At 45.8% G+C, this 27,107-nt stretch overlaps 1 protein-coding gene across 1 annotated transcript in view; it reads right to left on the reverse strand.

The window, feature by feature from the left end:
* Positions 1–5,959: 5,959 nt before the first annotated feature.
* Positions 5,960–27,107, reverse strand: part of TNFAIP8L3 (TNF alpha induced protein 8 like 3) — a 79,401-nt gene continuing 58,253 nt past the window's right edge. Inside the window, exon 2 of the mRNA XM_083183910.1 lies at positions 5,960–7,047. Coding sequence (XP_083040036.1) covers positions 6,485–7,047 — 563 coding nt within the window. The 3' untranslated portion in view covers positions 5,960–6,484. The remainder of the gene's footprint in view (positions 7,048–27,107) is intronic.

Raw genomic sequence — 27,107 nt, forward strand, 5'->3', positions numbered from 1 at the left:
TGAAAGGGACGCTTCGGCGCCTGTGGAGTTGATGGTAGGAAAGTGGACTTTCCCGCCGTGGCTTTAGAGATTAACTCGTCCAAATCACTCCCAAATAACCTGCCACCTGTGAAGGGGAGGTTTTCTACACTCCGTTTGGAGTCAGCGTCAGCTACCCACTGCCGGAGCCAGAGGGATCTGCGCCCTGACACCGCCATGGCTGAGTTACGGCCGTTAATGGCTCCTAACTCTTTCTGCGCTTCACACAGAACTTTAGCAGTGTCCTAAATATGGTGTAATTTCTCAGACACCTGTGCTACTGTCATATCGCCCAGAAGACCTTCCTGGATCTGGGAGGCCCACGTGTATATAGACTTGGCCATATAGCAACTTGCTAATACGGGACGCTGACACGCGCCACTAGCAGTAAAAATGGACTTCAAGGTGTTTTCAACCTTTCTGTCCGTGGTATCTTTTAGTGAAGACAACCCTGGTACTGGGAGTACCATCTTTTTGGCTAAGCGAGACACAGAAGAGTCAACCTCTGGTGGCTCCTCCCACACCTTACGTCCCTCAGGATCAAAGGGGAACGTGGATTTAAACTTTTTAGCCACTTTAAACCTCAGTTCTGGGTTATTCTACGCTGACTTGAATGTACTTTCCAGGTCAGACTGCTCAGGGAAAACTACCTGTTGCTTTTTCTGAGTAGCAAAAAAGGCATCCCCTGCTGTGGATTCAGCTAAGGGAAGGTCCAACACCTCCCTGATTGCCATAATTAATGGCTCTGTGCCCCACAACAGTGACTGTGAAGCATCAGGCTCCTCATCACCTGCGTCTGCATCATCCACATCATCATCGTCATCCCCATCATCAGCCCCAGAATCAGGGGTTTGAGAGGGGGCCCTTCTCTTGCGAGTATCCCCAGGGGTGGGAGGGATTACATCCACTCTGGCAGAGAGGATAGCCAGCTCCCTTTGTACTCTCTGGGTCTGTGCTGCCGTAGCAGTTAACTGTGTAGTCACAGTTTCAAGCATGGCTTTCATTCCTGTAGCCCAGGCAGGCTCTTGTGAGCTGTCCTGCGTGCTACTCTGCTGCCCAGTAAGCTGTGGGGGAACCCCAGTACTTTGTGGGGACATGCATGGCTCACAAGTAACCTGTGATGAAGATGCTGGCACAAACTTATCACTGCACACCATACATGTAAGTTTCCTCACCATTGTGACAAACAAACAGTCTCCCCTCACACACCGCGCACACACAGTGGATATGCAGTGTGATATAATCCAGATAAATACTATGTGTAGCTTTATCTGATCTTGTACAGCTTAACAAGCCAGTGGGGTGGTGTACAGAGGCTAATGGAGGAGACCAATACACCTGATAACCTTAGCTCTCTGATTAGAAGGGCTGGTAATACAGTACAGTAATCAATAACAGTACTTTTACAGTGTAAGCAGGCAAGTGTACAAGTACACAAGCGCTGAAAACCTGAAGCTATCTCTGCAAGCAGATTCCCTCTGATCCACACCGCTGAGGAGTGTCTGGAGCAGTATAATGGCGTGTCCAGCAGCCAGGGAAGAAGCAGGAAGCAGGTTTTGGCGCCCTCACAGAGCTGGTCTCACTCTGGGTAAGCTCCGCCCAGCGTAATGGCGCCGGAGTTTACCTGCGTTTTATACTGAGACTGACATTGGGGAATGTCCAAACCTCTTTGGTAACTGCCCTGGACAAAACAGGAACTGTACCCTGTCCCAGTGTAGGCAGGGGGTTACGCGGTCCCTGTGCAGGGCACCGCCATACCGCCGCCATCTTGCCGCACAATAACCCGGGGACCCCACGGCGGGGGACCCCGGGGTAATACTCACCACTGACGTCTTCAGACTGGACTAGGGGTGTGCGGCGTGCCAGGGGTGTGCGCGCTGCAGCGCAATGCCCGCGGTAACATCACCCACTCAGGACGGTGGTCCTGTGGCAGGGACAGCTCGGTACCTTGAAGTGGCCAGCAGCTGAACCCTTCCCCTAGTCTCCCACGACGCAGGACTGCTGTTAAGTCCAAACAGCAGCCCCAAAATAATAAAGAAATAAAACAGAAGATAAAACTCTCTGGAGCTCTTCCTGATCTGTGCTTCTCCTGAGGCACAGTTCTCAAACTGAAGCTAGAGGGAGGGGAGCAGAGGGGAGGAGCCAGTACACCCTGTATAAAGTTTTATATGTGCCTGTCTCCTTCGGATAAGCTCTTTTCCCCATCGTTAAGAACGACTCCCTGTATCCCATAAGAATGATAGAGAAAAATGACCTGACTGACCAAAACCAGTCATTTTTGAATTGAGTACATCTTAATGATACAAAATCAATAAAAAATACTTGGACAATGTTTTCATTGTTTCCCAGTGTAATCAATAGATGAATTACCAGCAATGATTTGTCACGAGAATACCCTTTAATCCTATTTTGATTTTGGATTTCCATTTGATACCAGCTCTGGGCAGAGGTACATAGACAGCAATACTTTTCTGTCAGCTCTGGACTGGATAAGTTTGCTTGCTACAGGAAGTTTCAGGGAGTAATACAATAGATTTGCCTAGACAGGCATTCCTCTAAGAAATCCATATAATTTTTATTTATTTAGTTATATTTGATAGTAATTTACCATAATATGGAGAGAAAAAAACGAAATCATTAACGCACATTTTGCCTCCGTATATGAAGTAAATTGATAATCTGGTATTATAGCTGAAGCTCCCTTTGATATATACCTTTTCTCAGATGAGGTGGTAGTGGGCACTGATGTAGCCTTTACCAATAACGTTAAGTCCATTTTTTTTATTTTTTATTATGCTTTCACCTTACAATACATTTGTCAAAAGCAGCATTATATGTACAATGTAAATGTGACATATCAATGAACACAGAGTTGCTGATAATATTAGCTTGAATTTTATGTCCATTTTTTTTTAACAGTGTAAGAGTGTGTCAGTCAAAGATACTGAGACTGCATCCTCCTTTGCTGAATAGAAAGCTGATTCAGTGGGGGGTATTCAATGTCAGAGGCACGGCTGTCGAGCTAGCGCGACAGCCGTGCCCCTGTCCCGTTCTCGGTGAGCTCGTCAGTCGGGATTCAATGAAGGGGGCGTGGCCGCGAGTTGTGGCCGGGAAGTGACGAGCTGCAGCCGGCAGCGAGCTGCAGCCGGCAGCTCGTCACTTCCCGGCTGTTCTCGGCAGAACGAGCCCGACAGCTAGAGATGTCGGGCTCGTTCTGACAGGAAACCCTGTTCAATGCTGTCGGGGAAGACAGCATTGAATAGGGCCCGTCTAGCATCTCCCCCACGGGAGATGCTCGACGGCGATTGAATCTCCCCCAGTGAGTCAGCTGCTACTGTAGTTTGCGTGTGACCCATGCAGGTGCAGCCTCACTGCTATGGTGCACATACATGGTGCAATATGAATTACTGACAAGGTGAATATAGTCCATATCGGTAGCCATAGCAATACTGCACCCTGTGTATTCATTTTGTGCCAGATGCACTAAGCTTTAAAAGTGATAAAATGGAGTGTGATAAACAGCCAGCCAATCAGCTCCTACCTGCCATGTCACAGACTGTGTTTGAAAAATGAGAGGTAGGAGCTGATTGTTTGGTTGTTTATCACTCTCCACCTTTTGATGCTTAGTGCATCTGGCCCAAAAGTGTTGTCAGGTTACCTACAGTATGTAAAAATGTCACTTCCCTGCCTTCAGCTCGCATATCTGATGTGTGGATTGGTTAGTGCTAAATTGAGACCATAACTTGACATTTAGGAGGTTATTGAATACTAGTAAAATGAGAAAAAACACAGACAACACAAGGACAGTTTTATGGCAAAGTTTGACAAACAATGCAATATATATTTATATATACGCAATAGAAACACATTGCACCAAATTCTCACAAATCATACAAAAATAATGTAAATTGCGGATAAAGGACAACTTATTTTTGTTCTCTGCAAAATGTTAAAATGAAATAGTTTTATTACCACTGCACATACATACATACATACATACTTGTATAAATATATATATATATTCTTTTTATTGGTTTGCTGTTCCTCAGTAGGCTTTTTAAAACATTTGGCAAAGACTCTTTAGCTAAAATCAAGCCTTCCTTAAATCAGCAGCTGTTAAACTGACAGAAGGGAAAGCACACACACTGATTGGTAATAAACACGACAAGATCATATTCCTGTCTAAGGCTGGGTCCACACTTATATCACACAATATATTGTTTGTAAAGATGACCAACTATATATCACTAGTGTATCAGCGGTGTCTATAGCAGATATGTCTATAAACTATGTAGCTTACCAATATGTCTGGATGTCTATGCCGATATATCATGAAGGTATACTGGCACATCTGCATGGGTGTATGGGCAACCTGCTGTCCAACTTGTAATGTGGCCACACAAACCGCCGACAATAACATCATAACTGGATGGGCAAATTTAAATATTAGTCCAGTTTTGATGTCTAGCCAGACATGTTGAGCGGCCGATTAGTAAGTGTATAGAGCTTGCCAAATCGGGTGGTCACTCAATAGATCTGCCAGCCTGCTTGTGAGTCGCGAACATGTGTGCTCAGCATTGATCTAGGTCTGGGGTAGCCAACTCCAGTCCTCGAGAGCTACCAACAGTTAATGTTTTCCAAATCTCTTTACAGAATCACACGTGGAGTAATTAGCTCCACCTGTAGATCTTTTAAAATGTGTTAGTGAGTAATGCATGCACCTGTGCAGCAGCTAGGTTGTCTGGAAATTTTGAACTGTTGGTAGCTCTCGGGGACTGGAGTTGGCTACCACTGGTCTAGGTTGTATTTTGCAACATTGATAAATATTTCAAATTTGTCTAGAAGTCTGTCTATCATTCACTCAATTCAATACACTGACAACGCTTAAGGTATACCATACAGAAATGGTAATGCTGGTAAATAAGTCACTTGCATGAAACATCAACAACTATTAAAGTATTAATAATACATTATTAAGTTTCTTGTGGCTAGAATTACCAGATCAGACACTTGGTTTGTACAGTTCAAGTTTTGTTATATCCTCGTATGTGTTAAGACTATGGGTTAGGAACACTGGCCATACATATGGTCCTGCTGATAATGATCCATTTAGTTTTGTTCTGGTTGGTATTGGGCATGGGGATGTTTTGACATCAATATACAGTTGGTGTTTGGGAACGTCTGCCCATCAGAAGACTACTAGAAGTGTTTTCGTCAGACACAATAATACATTTAAATTAAAGTTGAACAAGCATTTATTGGATAAAACCATCCAGGGGTACAACTGATGAAATTTAGGCCAAAGTGGAATTGAAGTGAAAAATTCAAACTGATATATTTAATATCTAGTCAACCCCCTCTAAGGGATCCTGTAAAAGGTTGAACTACTATCTAGCTTAAAAACATGTGAAAAAACTTGTAATTTATATTAGCTTTTCCTTTCGCTCCGTGTAGGACCTTGCACTTCTGCGTTTTGTCCTCGGCGTTACAGGGCTGAAGTCATGTAATAGTTAAAGCCCTGGAAAAACTACATCTTAAAAATAGTTTGCAGGAAAATGTTCTGAACGGTTACTGCTTTCAGTAGATTTACAGCATAATGCCCCAAACTTTTCAAATACATTTTTTGAGAATTGTGCGGTCATGGCTGTATTTACCAGCTGTTTTAATTTTGATGCCATAAAAGGATATAGTAACAATATAGAATGAAGTTACATATAAGATATAGAGTATGTATTTAATCTTCGTTCTGTAGTATTATATGCTTATCACATTTGTTCTGTGTAGAGAGTCAGATTGTAGTCTTCTTATTAGCATTATGTGTTGTATCCGCTGTTTAATGGATTTAGGTTCTATTAATGACATGGATTTGTCATCTTATAAGCAATGCATCAATTTCCTACTGGTGTGTTATTCATTTAATGAGCAGGACAAAGCTTAACTCTTTTCAAATTAAGGCCTTATATAATTTAATAATCTTCAAATCAAGTAAACTATTTTTGCCGGTCTGCTCAGAACAGCATATTGCATTGCCTTCATACTTTCATCACAATAGTACTTAACAAAAAGTTTACAGTATATAAGCTTATGGTGTGGCATGGATTAAGAAGACCACTGAGAAAAAAGCCACGTTACAAGAACTGATTAAAAAAAATAAAAATGATGAAGAATAAGGTCCAGTTCTCACAGTAGTTCTGGGTTGTTGACAGGACAACGGATTCATTGCAACTGGCCAATGAGTTCATGATATGATTTGTCTTCTAACTCGGTAAGGAAACCATTGCGGATTGTGATTGAAGGCCTCATTCTGTGTGAGCATAACACAAAAAAAATGTTCCAAGACCAAAATAAAATTGACACCTGATACAGACATCTGCTGTGCTTTATTCTGACTCCTGCAATCAAAATGTCCATAGAAAGCCTTTTATCTGAACACATTATGAAAAACACTTATAGAATAGACATTGTTTTAAAGAACTCTTTCATCGAGCAATTTATTCACTCCCTCACAAATCCGTTTGAGGTATGGTCTGCAACTCCCATCAAGGCTATAAAGGGCGGTAAGAAATTCCACGTCGGCAAAATGATTGAAGACTCTGTTAATGCGACTATGGGATTTTGCGGTCAGGTGACGCTGTACTAATTCGTGGAGTAAAGTTTTGCAGTCATGTAGGAGTCCAGAAAGAACATTTTTATCAAAAGTGTATTCTACTTCGTAGAAACTGACCGCCGTCATAGCCGTCTGGTTGAGCTTTTTCCTGAATTTCTCCACAATCTCCATTTCTTCTGGACTGAACTGATTATTCCTGTGCAGAATGCCAACTTTTACAGCAACCTTGATGAGGTCCTTTAGGATTTTGTGAGCCTCTTTCTTATTCCTCACATGTTCCTTAGTGGCTTTGAAAAGCTCATCAAAGATTTCACTGCTCGTGTCGTCTATAAGCATATTTGCCATTGTCTTTGTAGCCATTTTGCTCAGAACCTTCTTCTGTGCTTGTACAGCAAAGCTTTTTGAGCTGAAAAGTTCTGGTCCTGTGTATGACAAAAGAAACAATGTTTAATACTGAATATGTCTAGGACTAATATCAGAGTTCCTGTGTTCTATAAAATTTTATCTAAATTAAAATCTAAAAAATCTGTGTTGAAGGAGCCAATGACAATATTAAAATAATTGATGTCAATAAAAATGATGGTACTGCTTTCCTAGCACGGCGCCCACGATCTAGATTGTATGTGTGGGGCTGATATCTCAAGCATCTCATGCATCTTATGTGTTTGTGCGGCATAAGATGCATGAGATGATGCAATCGATGCGATCAACGAGATTTTTACATTGGAATCAATGTAAAAAGCCCCCAAAACCCCAATTTTAATTGCTAACCCCCCCTCATCGGTGAAATGGCCCCCCCATTGTTAACGCCACCCCACTATTGACGCCAACCCGAAGCGTGGCGAGCGGCGGCGGTACGCGTCCTCCAACCTTTTCATACTCCCACTATCCACGTCGGCGTGCAGTTGAATTTATATAGTGTGGCGAGTAAAGTAGTCCGCGTCCCCTTGCGGGGCTCGCTGCGCTTGCCACACTATATAAAATCAACTCCACGCCGACGTGGATAGTGGGGGTATGAAAAGGTCGGAGGACGCGTACCACCGCCCCTCGCGGGCTCACTGCGCTAGCCACACTTCGGGTTGGCGTTGATAGTGCTGGTGGCGTTAACAATGGTTATTGGGGGCTCACAATTTTTTATCTCATGCATCTTATGGATACATAAGATGCATGAGATTAAAAAATCGGGTCCATCGCATTGATGGTATGCCTTAAGTACCTTAAACTTAAGGCATACAAGCAATGAGACGGGCGCCGTGCTAGGAAAGCAGTACCAAAATGATTCCCAACAGACAGACAAATATAGCAATATAATCTACGTCTTCCCATGTATAATCGGGTATTATGTACAGCCCACACCGGCGGGGCAGAGAGCAGAAGAATTGCAGGTGTGGCCAGCAGTGATTGTTTCTCCCATATTTTATCCCTTATTTATTACTATTATTACATTTTATTTATAAGGCGCCACAAGTGGTACACAGCACCGTACTTATAGCACATATAACAATACAGGGCACACAGAACTAAACATAACAGTAACTGAAGAACAAAAACAGAGCACAGGTAACAATTAGCAGCAAAATTCTCAGTACACAATACAGCTGAGACGTAGGGAAGCAAAGGATCAGTCTGCATGTTACCAGGGGCAAGTTGTCAGAGGTAGAAATTAATAAATACAATTGAGAAGAGATGGGGGTATAGATGGTAGGTGAGTAAGAGAGCTGTAATTAAAGTGCGAGAGAAGAGGGGCTTGAAGAGCTTACAGTCTAGAGCAGGGGTGGCCAATATAACGGCCCTCCAGCTGTTGAACTACACATCTCAGCATGCCTTGCATCAGTTTCAGTATGGCCAAATAGCATAACAAAGCAAAGGCATGCTGAAATGTGTAGTTCATCAACAGCTGGAGGGCTGCTTATTGCCCACCCCTGGTCAACAGCATGCATGTCCATCCTGCAGCCCTGGTCTAGCTGTTGATGAACTACACATCTCAGCATGCCTTGCATCAGTTTCAGCATGGCCAAATAGCATAACAAAGGCAAGGCATGCTGAGATGTGTAGTTCATCAACAGCTAGACCAGGGCTGCAGGTTGGACATGCATGCTCTAGACCAGGGTTGGGCAATAAGCAGCCCTCCAGCTGTTGATTAACCACACATCTCAGCATGCCTTTGCTTTGTTATGCTATTTGGCCATACTGAAACTGATGCAAGGCATGCTGAGATGTGTAGTTCATCAACAGCTGGAGGACTGCTTATTGCCCACCCCTGGTCTACAGCATGCATGTCCAACCTGCAGCCCTGGTCTAGAGGGACAGAGGATATATATCCTACCAACATAAAAATAATAATTATTGTTAATTACTGGTACAATATATATTTTTTATTTCTAAATAGGTGCATAGGTCCAAGTTAATGTCAATGCTGAACATAGTTTCTTTTTTGGATGTCCACTAATACAAATGGAGAATCTCCTAAGTAGGGATGCCAATCCCGGGGCATTTTTTCAATCCCGGGAATCGGGATTGAAAAATGCTCAATCCCGGGATTCCCGGGATCCCGGGATTGGCATCTCTAATCAGTTCAGGCAAAACAAATGCTCCAAAGAAGCCCAGTCCCCCCCACTACAGCCGCCGCGCACATTCATTTACTCACAACGGCGGCCGGGAGCAGGGCAGACAGGGCAGGAGGCGTCAGCGGCGGTAGGTGGCCGGGTGCAGGGCAGACAGGGCAGGAGGCGTCAGCGGCGGTAGGCGGCCGGGAGCAGGGCAGACAGGGCAGGAGGCGTCAGCGGCGGTAGGTGGCCGGGTGCAGGGCAGACAGGAGGCGTCAGCGGCGGTAGGCGGCCGGGAGCAGGGCAGACAGGGCAGGAGGCGTCAGCGGCGGTAGGCGGCCGGGAGCAGGGCAGACAGGGCAGGAGGCGTCAGCGGCGGTAGGCGGCCGGGAGCAGGAGGCATCAGCGGCGGTAGCAGCAGCAGCAGAGCCGCCGGAGGGCGGGCGGCCGACGCTGCCAGGTCCGGTCCAGGTCAAAGATGATTCTGGAGCGGGTATGGGCAGTCCGACCTACGCAGCGTGATGGTCAGAGGTCACGCTGCGCAGGTCGGACTGCCCATACCCGCTCCAGACTGCAGTCTGGGGATCAGGACCTCCTGGGTAGCGTCTGAGCACTCGCTCAGACGCTGCCCGGCATTAGATATGCGCATGCGCATATAATCCCGAAATCCCGGGATTGGAAGATCCAATCCCGGGATTCAAATCCCGGCGTTTTTTAGGCCAAATCCCGGGATCCCGCCGATTAGGGTTACCACCTTTGTGTTGAGCGATTCCCGGACAGTGACCCGCCCCTTGACACACCCACAGCCCACCTATTGACCCGCCCCCAGCACCGCCCCTTGACTCCCCTTATGGTTGTTGTTTATTTACATTTGCTTCAAATCTATTCTTGATTTTGCACATGGTAATGCCACATACACGTTACGTCACGTCATGTCACACACTGTAATGCCCATTATACGCTATGCCACACACTGATGCCCATTATACATTATGGCACACACCGTGATGCCCATTACACGTTATGCCATGAGTGGACAATTTAAAAAAAGAAAAATAGGGGCAAAATGGACAGCGCGCGCCGGAGGCGCGCCCAAAAATTTACACCATAATGCCTATTACACGTCAAACATCCATATTATACCACATGCCATAGTGCCTATTACACGTTTTGCCAGGGCTCAACAATTTTCTTAAAAGAAGGATGAAAGTGACAGTGCGCACCAGAGGCCATAATGCTCATTACGAGTTATGCCAGGGCTCAACAATTTTTTTTAAACTAAGGACAACAGGGACAGTGCTCAAGCCAAAAACACACCAGAATACCTATCATACGTCCCACACAACCATTACATAAGTATACTACATGCCCATTACACATTATGCCACACACTCTAATGCCCATTACACGTTATCCCAAACACAACCTAATGCCCTTTACATACAGGTATACCATACACTGTAATGGCTATTACATATTATGCCATATAAATACCGCCTACCTCCATGTTAATTGCTTGGGGTTTCTTGCTCGATGCCAGAGCCTTCATGCTCGATGCCAGGACCTTCATGCTTGATGCCACGGGGGAGTGCAAATGCCTGTTGCCAAGGTGGAGGGCAAATGCTCGTTGACAAGGGTGAGGGCAAATGCCTGTTGCCACAGTGGAGGGCAAATGCTCGTTGCCAAGGGGGACGGCAAATGCCAAATGCCAGTGGTCACAGTAGTACATTTAGAGTAGCTGCTGTGCTGGGGCTGGCTGGGCCTGGGAGGTTGGCTGGGGGCCTGGGGCCATAGTGATGATCAACATAATATTGTATTGGGCCAGCGTGGCCAGTGGCCACAGTAGTAAATTTAGAGTAGCTGCTGCTGTGCTGGCTGGGCCTGGGAGGTTGGCTGGGGGCCTGAGGCCAGCGGGCACATCGCCCAGCAGGTGGTGACTGGCATAGTGCGCAGAAGAGGACTGCCCGTCTGGGGACAGTGTGACAGTCTGTGCAGGAGGGGACACACACAGCAGGCAGGCAGCCACGGTGCAACTGCTGAAGTTGAACTTTGACAGGGACATGACAGACATGACAGTCTGCGCCACACAACTCACTGCGTCATTTGATCCCCACAGACCCACCGTGGAGGAGGGGTAGACCAGCGGCAATGTGGGGGACATGACAGTATGCACCACAAAACTCACCGCGCCATCCGTGACCCGACACAGGCACGCCGCACTCAAGTGTCAGGTCAGGTGTGTCAGTCACGTCACGTAGCGGCGTAGCGCCGCGCAGCCCGCAGGAGGAGCTGGAGGACATACGAGGAGGAGGACATGACACTCAGACTGTGTCCCGCCTCCCTCCTCCTCCCAGCAAGTGCCGCGGCGACTTACATCACAGACACTGTCTGAAGGAGGAGTAATAGGATGGTCCGACGTGTGTCACCACCCCGCGGCCCTCCCACCCCCCCCCAGCGCCGGCTTCCAGGGTATGTGCAGTGTCTGTCATCCTGTTGTGTGGGGATCAGATGGCCGCCCGCATCAGTAATATCGGCGGTGCCGGCCGGCCGTGGATCAATTCCCGGACAATATATAGTCCGGGGCAGCCACCCTTCCGGACTCCGGACGCCGGTTTCAATTACCGGACTGTCCGGAGTAATCCCGGACGGGTGGTAACCCTACCGCCGATCCCGATCCCGGGATTGGCCACCCTACTCCTAAGTATTTTGTCACTATCCAGTAACTTCAACCTGCCAAAAAAAAAAAAACAGAATTGACTAATTTGCCAGATTTTCCCCACATTAGTAGTGATCTGAAGGTTTTTCATTAATCTCTATTGGTGCGTGATCAAAACAGGGGGACTCCCTGGGATTCACTGCTAGTCAATCAAAAATGACCAGAGTAGCAAACACTTGTGCTGGGCTGGCATCAAAGAAAAATCCTAGGGACTCGCTGCTTTCAGCATTTTGTTTTGGCTGCTTTCTCATTTTGTATCTCATTTTGTTTTTCTCTTTAATGCATATTAAACCATGGGAAGAATGTAATCAACTCTGAAAAATAATCTTGCGTGTTTAAATTGTTAAATTAATATTCTACATCTACAAAATATCACCAAAGGCTACAACTTTCCAAACACAATTCACTGGATATAATAACCGCTGAGTTCACTAGTCACCAGCAACACACTGGGGAAAATACAGTATGTATAATTAACATGAAAATAGTGAATCAAAAAGTCTCTCTCTCTCTCTCTCTCTCTATATATATATGTTTGTGTGGTGCACAAAAAGCGCTAACCCTCACTTAGGCCCTTATTCTAATTCGGTCAATCTGCGCATGTGCAGCCCCCTTCGCCGCAGACGTATTTCGTCCGCCGCAAAGGGGGCGTATAGGGGCGTGAGAGGCTTCATGCCCTCATTTCCCTATGTGTACGCCCCGCGTTTCATGGGCGTTCCCATGCAAACGCGGGGCGTATGCATGGTAATGAGGGCATGACGCAACTCATGGGGGCGGAAAGCTGACGTCGCCGGATGTCAGCTTTCAGCCCCCATACAAGCTACCACACGGACGATTGTCCGTGTGGTCTCAGCTTGCGGGAGCTGCCGGGGCGTGCGGACCTGCCTTCGATGGTCGACGACCATCGAATGCAGGGGGCAGCTCCCACCATGGTGGAGGCGTACGCCTCCACCATTTTTATGCGGATCGCCAGCCGTCCGTGTACGGACGGCCGTGGCGATCCGTAGGGTGGGCGGGGATTGGTTTGTGCGGCCGGAGCCCCGTGTGCGGCTCTGGCCGCACCAACCAGAATAAGGGCCTTAGTGAGTACTAGTATTAATGACAATGTTAAATAAAAAGTTATATATATATATATATATATATAAATAAATACGTGATATAAAAACAACACTCCAGATATAAACTGTGTCTGCAAAAGTTTTCTAGTTGGCCTAATTCCCGTAGGACCGTGAAAATGTCTTTTTGTGGTAAAACTTCTGCGCCTTCAGTGTTGAAATGAACAATCAAAGTAGTGTTACGGCAATCCATAAAGTGCTTTCTATGTGCGTACCAGAATGTTTCAGGCAATATCACACGTAGAGGTGTCTTTCACTCCAAGGTACTCCTTCTTCCTTCTATTTTCAGACTCCGCCGATTGCGTAGGGCATTCGATTGCGTGTGAAATTTCCAGAAGGAGATTATTAGGAGTTTACAAAATATTCGTGCAATAAAGGTGATTCCTTATAATAAAGTGCTTGTGCATGTGCAAGAAAATATTAAGGGTGAACAAACGCCACCTTGTGGCTATCCTTATTTAATTTGCACTCGTGTGGTCACCCTGTGATAAAATACTTTTTGTAAAAACAGGTACTGAACTCACACTAAAAATCACTTTGTCCAGATGTATTTCCCATCCAGAGTAGTACAGGACCCTTAGAACCAAAAAAAGCTCCCACCAAGGGAAAGGCTCATAGCGTAATATTGTTTCATAAAATACATTTATTTAAAACAAACACGTATATAAGGGAAAAAAACTGTAAAAACTGGACCCGTACATTTGACTTAAAAAGACATGCTTATCTGATATGTCAGCGGGAATGCAGAGGTGTACAGCCAGACCGGTTTCATCCCTTCCTTGTATACTGGGACTTCCTCAGGGGTTTAGAGATGAGGTGACATACAGCCAGGATGTATATATACCCTGTGCTAACTCTGTTAATTGCTTGGCGTCTGAGCTGGTGCATTGCGCATGCGCCAAGCAGCCGTGTTGTCATAGCAACTTAGCTTATACTTCTAACTATAGGCGCTGTTATCGCGCATGTGCGGGGCTTCCAAAGACTCGCGGGAGTACGCTCGTCTGCAGTAACTGCTCTGATGTCAGAGCTCTATTGCATACCTCCCAACTGTCACGATTTTAGAGGGACAGTCCCGATTTTCGGGTCCTGTCCCGCTGTCCCACCCGCTGCAGGCATTGTCCCGCTGCGGGGGGTGGCAGTTGGGAGACCCCCCAATCTAGTAGAATAGACGCTGTGCGCATGCGCACAGCGTCTATTCTCGTATGAAAATGAGGTTGCGGCTAATTAGCATAAGCTGCGCCCTCATTTGCATACGCCCCGCCCCCTTTTAGTGTCCCTATTTCTTCAAGTCAAAAGTTGGGAGGTATGCTATTGTACGCTTTGATGGGCGCTGCTATAGCGCATGTGCGGGGCTCCCGGAAACTCGCGAGAATTCCCGCTGACATATATCAGATAAGCATGTCTTTGTGTGAGTTCAGTACCTGTTTTTACAAAAAGTATTTTATCACAGGGTGACCACACGAGTGCAAATTAAATAAGGATAGCCACAAGGTGGCGTTTGTTCACCCTTAATATTTTCTTGCACATGCACAAGCACTTTATTATAAGGAATCACCTTTATTGCACAAATATTTTGTAAACTCCTAATAATCTCCTTCTGGAAATTTCACACGCAATCGAATGCCCTACGCAATCGGCGGAGTCTGAAAATAGAAGGAATACCTTGGAGTGAAAGACACCTCTACGTGTGATATTGCCTGAAACATTCTGGTACGCACATAGAAAGCACTTTAAGGATTGCCGTAACACTACTTTGATTGTTCATTTCAACACTGAAGGCGCAGAAGTTTTACCACAAAAAGATATATATATATATATATATATATATATATATATATACACATACACACTGTAAATACTAGTAAGCCCACTCGAACCAAAAGCTTAAAAACTTCAAAAGCTAGTCTGCTACCTTCTGTGTTTGTGCATGTGGGAAAATGAGATGTAGTTTCACTCTCTGCCAGCAGATGGCAGTGTTTCGGAGAATCACGGACACGTGACAATACAGTACATTTGGTGCGACAATAGATAAAAGGCTGGACCACATCTAGCTCTCTACCCACCCTTCAGTTATTTTTTTGACCATAATTAATACATTTATCCTTGACATTGTTTTGATCTGATATACTATAATCCTATGGGAACTTGTTTGCAAGAAAACATTAGGCTGCCCGGCTAGTTTTTAGCCAGACTGCAAATCAGGATCTTTGTCTGCCAAACTGGACCTCACAAGCTCTTTTTTTTTATTTTGTATTTTTTTATTATTTATCCTAGAGGAGCAATATTGTTTCATCTACATGTATTTTCAGGAAAGGAATACGTGGCTCGCTGCAATTATTTTTGTGGTGGCAAAGATGCTACTCTAGAGAGCCTGATCCTGCCCCCAGCATTTTAAACTCCGCACAAAAAATCAATCATTACAACAATTTAGCAATAGCTGAACATTTTGGTGTGTCTGATTTTTGTTTTATCAGTTTCTGAAAATCAATAGTAAGAATCCCCTCCTTTACTCAAAGCCTGATTTTCCACTTGCATTCAGCCTGTCTTTGCTACATGACTAGCAAGAATATTGTAATTTGTGTTTTCATTCCTGCCAGCAGTGCAGATTGCATGGTGGTAACAGCAACCCTCCAGTCAGCTGCTCAATACACTACACAAGCTTTATCCGCTGAGAACCCCACAATGGAATAATGCTCCATTACAGAGAAGCCAGGGGGTGAGGATCTCCTGAAGAACAGTATTCCTGGACATTGATCTCCAGCTGTTCTGCTAGATGGAAGAAGCAGGTACTACTATATACTGTGTTTAGTATGTGTAGACATTTTTATAAGTTTGCATATATCATCATTTTGTCATTTTCTAAATATGCAATAACTATCCATTATGGGGAGCCTGATCCCAGGGTCTGGGTCTTCAAATGTGTGCACATTACTTTAAATGGTATTAATTTAAGTTAAAACACCTTTTTTAAAAGGCCTATAAAACAAGCACCACAAGCTATGACCATTTCGACAACAAAGCAGGAAAGAGCTTGGAGGACAGCCCAGGGGTTAGTTTAGAGAGGGGGCCCACATATCATCTCAGTGATGGCCCTGTAATATATATGAAAGACCGGCAGCCAGAATGCCAGTGGTCAGAATACCGTCACTGGCATCCTGACTGAGGGAATAAATGGATCCCGACAGGAGTTAGGTAAGTATACTTACCTTCCTCCTGCCACCATCAACTTCTCTCTAACCCTATATCTCACTGCTAATGCCTAACCCCTATACCCTCCCCCTCCCCCTCCCCCACCACTGCACAGCATAACCCTAAGTTCCACACTAGTGCTTAAACATAACCCTACATTTTTACGTTCGGGACATCGGCAGTTGGAAATTCCCGCGTTGGCACCCTGATCAATGTAACGCTGGCATCTGTATTCTAACTACCAGCATCCCATCCGCTGCGCCCCTCTCTCTATTGCCAATGCATGATACTGTGCCAGAGTAAACTGTGCATGGGGAGATCTTTGGGGGAAAGGGTAGTCTGTGCCATTTTCATGGAGATTTCTCTGCTGCGCATGCACAGAGCTCTGTGAAAATAATGCCAGTACCAATTTTGCTGTGATTTCTGTGACCTTGGCAGAGAGTTAAGTTTAGAGTAGTGGCCTATGGGCACTTCTCAAAATGCACCCATTATACTGTAGATACACACATAAACCAGTCCCCGCAGAACCCGTCTCCTGTTCCAGTAGCGCAGAAGTTCGTATATTCTCCTCTGACACTACAGTAACAGTTAATGCCCCCATACACTATTGTGACATCTCCGAGGGAAGAAGTCGCATGCGATCTTCCTTGAACTCCCCTGCAGCTTCCCAGGCGGCAGGATTGCATAAGATACACCATATGCATACCATGTATTGTATGCGATCCCAGTCAAGGCTGCCAGATTCGGCAAACTTTAGTGCAGCACTTGTGAGCACATGGGACCACACATCGGAGCAGAAACACAAACGATTTGCAACTTTTTACCTGACTTCTTGGCCCGATCCATCAAAATTGTGTAAAAAGGTCTCAAATTGTATGGGGTGTATTCAGCCTAAAACCAGCGATCATCACCATGTAGCCCTCTCACCGGCGGCTCACCCTATTCAAAGTTCTGGGGGAATCCTCACTGTCAGAGGCTCGTGGCAAATGCAGGGAGCCCGCTGCATTTAGCTGCGAGACTCACAGTTTAAGCACACGCCGTTTCCCCCTCGCCCCAAAAACGAGCTGTGAGGGAGCAGGCAGCCCTGTTTGCTGTCACAGCTTGCCCGCAGCATTGAATACTGCCCTATGTGTATGACCGGATTCAGTATTGAATCCCGGCGGTCGGGATCCCGGCGTTCAGAATCCCGACGCCGGAATCCCGACAGCCGAAATGCCGACAAGGGGGGGACGTGGATCGCCCCCCCTTGCGGGCTCGCTGCGCTCGCCACGCAGCGGGCCCGGTGCCTCGCTACGCTCGGCACACTAATTTATTCTCCCTCCAGGGGTGTCGTGGACACCCCAGGAGGGAGAAAGTGTCGGCATTTCGGCGGTCAGGATTCCGGCGTCGGGATTCTGAACGCCGGGATCCCGACCGCCGGGATCTTAACTGCATCCCGTATGACCACCGTAAAGCGGAGCTCTTTAATCCAGACTGCAGCAGAAACTAACTGGTCAGATTAGATGACCCTGTAAATAGGCTTTCTGGTCGGAGAGGAGTTTAGGAAAACCCATGATTACATTGCGCAAAGCACTAAAATGTGTTCAACATTACTGTGTATTACAGTATGCTCAGACTAGTCATATCCTATAAAGTAAATACTTAATCTGACCAAACTTTTCATCTATGTCCTGTTATCTCTGTAATTACACCCAATGTTAGAGGGCTACGTCTCTCACTGCAGTGTGCTATCCATCACCGTACAACATGTGTTTCTAGAAAAGGGTTTCACTGGTAAACGTATAATTATTTCTATTTTGAAAACAGACATTGAAATATATTACATTCATTCCCAGGAAGTTGTCATCCTTGTGCAGCTGTCTCTTTGAGCAGAAGCTATTATCTGTGAAACAACAGGAAACTTGCCTGCGATTTGCAGCAACCACTTCTGCTCATAGATTAGGAGAAAGCGACGCTGGAGAACCGACACTTAACTATGGAGTACACTGTCATATTAAAGGGACACTGATCAACTTTATATAGTGTGTAAAATAGAAATAAATTAAGACGATCAAAAATTGTTGGTTTAGTTTTTTTTTGTTCTAGGCACCCAATAGCCCTCCTCAGACCCGTCACACCAGAATGCTGTTGCCTCAGGCACTGCTGTCCATCTCCCACCTTCTGCTGCTTCTTGTGTTAAGGCAAGTGAATAGGGGATACGGTCATTGGGTCACCACCAAGTAGGTTGACAAGCATTAGGTTGACACCACTAGGTTGACATGCAGATAGGTCGACATGAGTTTAGCTGGACATGCAGTAAAATCGACATGGGTTAGGTAGACAAGGTAGACAGGGTCATTAGGTTGACATGGGGCTTTTTACTGTTTTTTTTTTTTTTTTAGCCAACATGTGCCGACAGGCGGTATTTCATGCCCTACCATCCACTAAGGCGTGGTGGGAGAATAAAATAGTGTGATGAGCATAGCAAGGCACCGTGCTCAAAGCATGGCGAGCGGACGCGGTGGTACGTTTCGGTGTCCATGTCGACACGACATGTGCCGACAGGCGGTATTTCATGCTCTACCATCCACTAAGACATAAAGGTAAAAAAAAAAAATCAACTTTTTCACTGTTGACCTTTCCCATGTTGACCTAATGACCCTGTCAACCTTACCTCTGTCTACCTAATGACCCTGTCGACCTTATGACCCTGTGGACCTAACCCATGTCGACCTTCATGCATGTCGACTTAGACACATGTCGACCTAAATGCATGTTGACCTAACGGTGTCGACCTAATGACTGTCTAACAACTTGCTGGTGACCAACTGATCCACACCCTAGGGTAGGTGCGGTAGCAGGTGGGTGATCATTTCACAGTTATTGTTATTGGTTATTATGTTTCCTGTGATATGTGACCCCTTATTTATTACTGACACGGAGGAGCAGTAGGCGGCAGCATTGCAACCAAACACAGGAAGAAAGGGTGGAAGTCCAAATTTATTTTCAACATTTAAAAAGATGCCACCTCTTCCCAATTATCAACTAATGAGTGGAAGTGTCCATTGGTGGAGCTGCAGGACTGGGGGTGCGGGGACCCTGGGTGGTAGTGGTGGTCCTAGACGGTGGAGACCTGGCAGCATGTCGGGGACAGCAGCAGCTCAGGTAGGAGCCGCCTCTGGAAGTCTCTGTTTAATTTAAAACCCCAAATCTGCCGGAAATTAGTGTTGGGACCAGGGTGCTCTACAAAAATATAAAAATACTAAAGGAATGACATGGTGTCATGTATTGACAACCCCTAGGATGTTAAGACCCAGTCCACTCACTGTTAATTCTAAGTCACATGTATAGAAGATGAGTGTCAGGAAAAACACAGGCGTGTCTATGCATAAGCAGGGAGGGTTTGTAACGCCAGCCACGGAAACAAACAGACTGAAGTAATAGCAGTGGGCAAGTATAAGTCCTGAGCTGTGCAGAAGCTGCAAAAAATCTCCTTGAATAAGAGAAGTCATACAGGCACACATGTATTTGTACAGCAACACATGCCAAAAACCCTCCACCTGTGAGTGGCGACTATGCCTTTTGCAGCAGTACAAAATTCGTCTGCTAGAGATCATGTCTGAATGGCCCCTATAGTGCATATATAAATGAAGGCTAGTTAAGAAAACCTACCGAGATGTAGGTTTGAACAAAGCAAATGTGTCAAAACGCTGTGCAATAATGAAAGAAAATAGGCAGAGTGGTGGGGATAGGCTAAAGATAGGCAAGGCGGTGTGCAGTGACGTGGATAGGCCTGGCTGTTGCAATGATCAGGTGTGATTTTGGGCCTCACTGGTAATGACAGCAAATGGTGTCAAATGTGATGCGGAGGGTGTCCACTGGTGCTGCGGATGTGAGAGTGTCAGGGGGAAGGGGACTGCGGATGGGGCAGGGAGTCGAGAAGTGCTGTAGATCTGTGAGGGCCAGGTGCACGTCGGAGGGGGGGGAGGGGGCGCAGTCGTGGGAGGGGGTATGCAGCATAGCAATATACAGTTAATAGCATAATGGCTATGGGCTGCAGGACTGCATCCCCCTAGGTAAAATCTGCCACCCAGCTCAGTGTCCATAAAGCCAGGTAAAGTCTATGAGACTGCATTGGCTTCACTGTGACTGGAAGTGACTTCCTATTGGAAGTCCTACCTGTCATTCACAGACACAAAAGGCAGTCCCATTTGAAGGTGTTCTCTCCCTTTGGGACCGCCAGTCTTGGATAAGTAGAGAGCTGGCTTGCTGTAGGAAGCCACCCCTTGCATTATTGCGCAGTAAATCCAGCTTCTATGGGCTGCAACCATTGCAGTCCATAGAAGGTGGGGGGTTTGCGCAGTGGCCAGGACCAGTGGCTGCCAGCTGTCCCCTCTTTTGGCAGGGCTGTAGTGGCAGCCCCTTTGCTATATTTAAGTAGAAACCACTGCTTGTAATCAGTGTAATTAAAATCCAGAATGTTAAATAAAAGGAAACAACCATTTGCCACCTCCTTACTTAGTAAAATAATGGAGAAGTACAAGTTAGATAAAGACAGACACGAACATGTGAAGGGCACCACAATTTATAATGTACGGCACTTTTACTTCTTATGTGGAAGGCAGCAGCATCTGTAAATTTACGTTACGTGCTGTCTGGTTAATGTGATCAGGCTAGCAGGGTTGGCAGATAGGATCCTGAGCTTATCACTTTCTTCTATCAAACATCTGCCAGTCTGCATCTTCTCTGCTACATGACACGGGTATTAAATGAAAGAATGGAAGAATAGAAAAATAACTGTCACTTTCACACTGAATTTCATTCATGTCACAGTATGCTGCTTCCCAGTAGAAGTCACCATCTAAGTAAGCATAATGTACAGTTGTTTTTCTCATTATAAAGGCTCTAGTACAAAGGTTCTCAAACTCCATCATCAAGTCACCTTAACAGTGCAGGTTTTAAGGATGTTCAGGATTGAGCAATTTGATTTAACCATTTGTGCTCAACAATGGCTATTCCTAAAACCTGGACAGCATGGGTGCCTTGAGGGCAGGATTTGGAAACCACTACTCTTTTCTTTTGTTAAAAATTATTTGCAATACATGTTGAGATATAAAATAAACAACAAAATATGCACTGAAAGCTTTACTTATTAGTGTCAGCTCATATATTTTATTTAACATGAACAATGCTTTAAAAAGAGACAATAAAAACATCATTAATAAGTACCACATTAATAAGTACCACTTTCAAAAACCGTTGTTTCAAGAACACTTTGCTAGACATGGAATTCCCCCTCCCCTCGTGTTGCCTGCACCTGCCACCCAGAGTCACCATAGAAATGTATGACCGAACCCATACCTCCCAAGTCCCAGTTTCAATGGGACAGACAAGACTGGTGGGCTTAGGGCTACTGTCATGATTCAAAACTACATTTTCATGATTGCTTTGCAGTTTAGGGTGTATGTCTGTTTACTGCTGACCTTCATTACATACTGAAGGCAATAGAAGGATACCTAGCCCCCAAGGATTTGGTCACGCTTTCTCCATGTCAAGGACATGCCCCATCTGGGAAGTGGCTAGAGGTGGAAAGTCCTGCAGTACTATGCTGTGCGGTAGCCGGTTCTGCTCCCAGGAGCAGCCACCAGCTGCTGTCTAAATAAAGTCCTTGTAAGATGTATATACAGTACATGCATTAATCCCTTTCTTTCATGATCAACAGCTCTTACCTCATTATTTGTAGCTATTTAAATAGGAGGCAAACACAAATTAGGTTGTAGAACTAAGCTTGAAATATTTGTGAAAAGATAGATAACATAATTTACAAAAAACTTAGTAGGGTAGATTTCTATTATTGTTTTACTGGATATACAACTCAAAGGTTTGTATATCCAGGGAAACAAGCCTACAGCATGCCCCTGGACCCCCCTCAGCCGCCACCTGTTAAATACCAGCATATGGAGCTAAAATGATGCAAATCGCAGCATTTACTGTAGGGTGTGGTACAGGGGTCCGACAGTCATTAGCCCGACGTCGGGATCCTGACTGGCCGGACCCAGACAGCATGGTGAGCGCAACTAAGCCCCTTGAGGGCTCGCTGCGCTTGCTACGCCTTGGGCACGGTGGCTCGATACACTCGGCACCTATTCTATTCTCCCTCTATGGGGGTCGTGGACCCCCACGAGGGAAAATAGCCGACGGCCGTCGGGAACCCGGCTGTCAGTGTTTTGACAGTTGGGATCCCGACTGTCGGGACCCCATCCGGCACCCTTTACTGTAATGGCGACAGGGCTTAATGATCTCAAGCTCCGTCCCCGGAAGTGCAGCTTCTCCTTGACAAGAGAAAAAAATAAGTAGGCAAGTATGACTGTTTGCAGTGGTGCCGAGGCCAAGGTCTGTGCCTTCTGGTATCAATTACTTGGCACTGGCAGAGCAGTTCCGGCTGTCATTCTGAGGAAGTTTAGGCTGCAACCATGGCAACACAGCACTCAGATCTGCAAGGCTGGCAGGAGGTGTCTCTTCTTCAGATGCCTCCTGCAGCATTATTATTTTATTACATTGCTATTGTGTGCTCTCTGAAGCACCCCTGAAGTTTGTATCAGAAGCTGGCTCCTTTTTCTTTTTTGCTTTCACTGTGGTTTTATTTTGAGCTTTTAAGATTGTGGCTTGACTTGCATTACAGAAGCCCAAAATGTATAAGAATAATATTCAACAGCACATAATATCAAGGGCGGATTTAGGGGTGAGGGTGCCCGTAGGCACAACAATAATGGCCGCCCCCCTGCCAAATTGTATTATTTTTATTGATTAGTAATAAGCCCTCATTTAATGATTGCCCATTTAATATAATAATAAAAAGCCAACAACTGTAAACAAATTTTTTATCATGTATACATATTTACGAAGTAGGACAACCTACAGGGGCAGTATCTGCATGTCCTATTCATTTACACTCTATCCTGGATGGAATATGGTACCGTACAGTGGATATTTTGCAGTTACTAGTACATTTCAGGCTGACAGTACTATCACATGTATCCAGGTGCCGCCCCCAAACATGTGCCGCCCCTAGGCACGTGCCTCACGTGCCTAATGGGAAATTCGGCACTGCATAATATACAAGTTACTGTAAGAAACATATGTGCAGATCAATTTGTATGCAACCTATCTCGTGCTTCTGACTTTCATTTCATTGGAAGCAGATTATAGTTGTAGTTATAGGTAAAATAAGCATTTTCTAAGAGTCCCACAATAAAGGCAGCAGTGCTGCCAGAATCGCGGGAAGAATGGCCGCTGCAAAAAAAAATTCAGAGGGGGTCTGTGCATGCGCTAGAGTCTGGGCGCTCTAATGCTCAGACTCTATTATGCTGGGCGGCCGGGCGCTGCGGCCTCGAGAGGGGAGGAGGAGGACGAACAGAGGAGGCTGCACACAGGCCTTCTCTACTCTTAAAGCACCTCTGATGTTATCATGTATGTAATATATGTGCTAAGCAAACCCCCCTTGCACTACATGGTCGAAGCTGCGGCTTCCACTGATTGACATCTTAAGTATGTAATTTCACGTGTCATATAGATTAAGGGCCTATGCATCAACGATTGGAGAGAGAAAGTACCAGCCATTAAGCTCCTAACTGTTATGTTACAGGCTTGGTTTAAAAAATGACAGGAGCTGATTTGTTGGTACTTTCTCTAGAAGCGTTAATGCCTATGCCTCAAAAACATCTAACCATTTCCTGAATCTATCATATGATGGTGGGTCTGATTCAAAGATGGATGCAATGCCTTCACAGCTGTCATCCAGTACATGTTTTCTTTGGTGCGAGCATACAGTATGCAAACATTACAGGTGCCAGGATTTGTACAAGAATACTCGCTGCTGGCATCTCAGATCCATCACTTGTGTATGAAGACGCAACCATTGGATAAATATGGGATAACAGATAAGCTGTTACACACCCTTAAAACACACACACCTGCACTTGAGTTGCCACCCTTGGTTAATGCCAGCAAATGCTCCCTGACTGTGAATTACTTTGCGGAATAGCCAAACTGTGACCGCTGTTGCAAGATCATCACGGAATATTCTCCATGGCACTGCGTCCATCTCTGTATCAGATCTGTAGTTTATGTGCCTGCTACACAAGAAATTTTTTTAACAAATTTGGGTACTTGTGTATTATCACGGCACCCACGATGTAGATCTTATTACATCGCATGCATCGCATTGCATGCGATATAGCGGCATGCAATGCGATTTTTTATTGTACAAGCACCCTGATGGGTGCTTACAATGTTAAATGCACCCCCATTGTCAACTCCACCCCCAATATTAACGCCAACCCAAAGCGTGGCGAGCGGCGGTGGCGGCGACCTTTTCATACCCCCACTATCAACGTCAGCATGGAGTTGATTTTAGATAGTGTGACGAGCGCAGTGAGCCACCAAGCCCGAAGCGTGCCGAGTGGACGCGGATGACTTTACATGTATTCCGCGTTCCTCGCGGGGCTTGGTGCGCTCGCCACGCTTCGGGCTCGGTGGCTCGCTGCGCTCGCCACACTATCTAAAATCAGCTCCACGCTGACGTGGTTAGTGGAGGTATGAAAAGGTCGGAGGACAGGTTGTCGTTGATAGTGGGGGTCGCGTTGACAATGGGGGGGCATTTAACATTCTGGGGACATTTAACATTGTATGCACCCATCAGGGTGCTTGTACAATTAAAAATCGCATGCGATCGCATCGTATGCCATTTGCTGGCATGCGATGCAATGCGATATTTAATTGTACATTTTGGCTTTTTCACGCATCGCATACCCTATTTAGTGGTATGCGATGCGATGGGTGCCGTGATAATACACAAGTACCCAAATTTGCAGATAACAACGTTACAACAAACTAAAAAAATCATCCATCATCCAGATACATCGTTAGCGAGTCACCTGGCTTCATCAGGCCATCGGCCTAGGAGAACTCTCATGCAAGTGAAAATGCTGTGCTGCCCCGCAGCAAGTGCCACCCCTACACCCCTAGACATACCTTCCAACTGTCCTGATTTCACGGGACAGTCCCTTTTTCTGGGACTCTCCTGCATGCCCCCGGTACAGGGGGGGGGGGGGGGGGGGATTTGGAGTCCCCCTTGTGAGCGCTGTGCATGTGCATGGTGCCTATGAATAAAGGCGGGGGGCATGGCCAGCAGCTCACAAAGTGCTGTCCATGCCCCTAATAGTGATGAAAACAGGGCAATTTTTGGAAGGCCACACCCCTTTCCATGAGCATGCGAGGGTCCCGCCACGTGATTTCCATATGTTGGGCGGTATCAACTGTAAATTTGCTGTGCTGCAGAGAGAGATGAAAGTGATGCAGTGATAGCATCCTGTAACCTTATCTCGGGAGTGTCCACCTATAATGCTGTGATTGCTGTCCATTACTTTGCTGCTTGCAGGCTGCATACAGAGCAGCCGAGAGGGGGGGTAGTGGGTACTAATTACCTGGGCCTGCTGGAGGGGCCCAACGGGGGCTCTGGTCCAACCCTCCCATACCTTCCCCCTCGGTCCCTCCCATGCAGCAGCATCACACACCTACAGCATGTGCTATGCTGAATGCAGGCTCAGCACGAGCTTCTCACTGACAGTGTGTCAGCACAGCACATGCTGTAGGTGTGTGCTGCTGCTGAGGTGGGTGGATGGGGGGTGGGGTGGGCAATAACACTCCCCCCTGGACTTTAGAGTGTTTCTTCACCCACCTTAAACACTTTGGAGGCGTGTCCTAATTGCGGGATGTGGCCACGCCTCCCGCGATTTGGCCACACACCCAAAATTTTACCGGGGGATGGCATACCTTTCGGCAGCCCTGGCTGCATATGAGGTACAGTAAATCTGGCCTTGATACTTTTAGTCAGTGTCTCACCAGCCATAAATAGACCTCACCACACGTCACATCCTGGAAATGACCAAATTACTAAATGTTTTGCACTGTAGTTCAAGTTTCATGATGAAAACCACTTAGTAGTACTGATATCTAAAATATATAAAAAAATTGTATTGAAAGGATTACACGTGATTCATTTTTGCAGCCCCGGCATCATTAAGCTGTTTTGGAGTTCTTTTTCATTTTGCACCTTACAATTCCAACATAGAAAATTGATATGAAAATATTTGTCATAGCAATTTGCTGCTCTACACAACTGTTGCCACCATGCAGCAGAGAAGCTGATCTATGACAGGCGAAGTCACACATTTTTTACCTTTTTTGGAAAATGTCAACACTGAGAACATAGATCCCCAAATTAGGGTACCCCATCCATCTACTTTAGGCCAGGTGCACAGCTCTGCTACTGCTGAACTGGACACACTTTACCATTTACATTCGGAGTCCACGTGGATGATAAAATATGAAATAGTCCAAAAAATTTATAGAATTGTCAAAATCTTGTGCCGGCTATTGCTCGGTTGACATATTGCTTTTATCAACATTTTAACCATGTCTAGCATATGTATGTTGACCTAGACATTGTTTGTCAGCCATCCGGATACCACTGTCTGCCCCATATATTGGGTTCTGGTGGATGCACAGATAGTTCTTTAAGTTTTCAAACAGCTCTACAGTATATATTATGATATACTGTAATAGATATAGCTGCTGTCCCCAGAGCCACCTGGATTTAGTCTCAATCGATTTCCTCCTCCCTATCTTTAGTGTCCCCCATATTTCTCCTCGTTGTATGCTATATCATTCTGATGTGAATTGGAATGATATATCGTCCATATTGCACAGACAGACACAAGACTGGAAGGGGTAATGGGGATTCAGGTGTGTAGGGCCTGACTTTTCTTCCACCTTCTGAGTGTGTGTGTGTGTGTGGTTGGGGGGGGGGGGGGGCAGGGGGGCAGCCTGGTCATTGTATAGGGGGTGTAGCCGGCAGGGAGATAGGCCAATCGTAA

This window comes from Crinia signifera, chromosome 4 (assembly GCF_055691185.1).
Source record: "Crinia signifera chromosome 4, ASM5569118v1, whole genome shotgun sequence".
Lineage (NCBI taxonomy): Eukaryota > Metazoa > Chordata > Amphibia > Anura > Myobatrachidae > Crinia > Crinia signifera.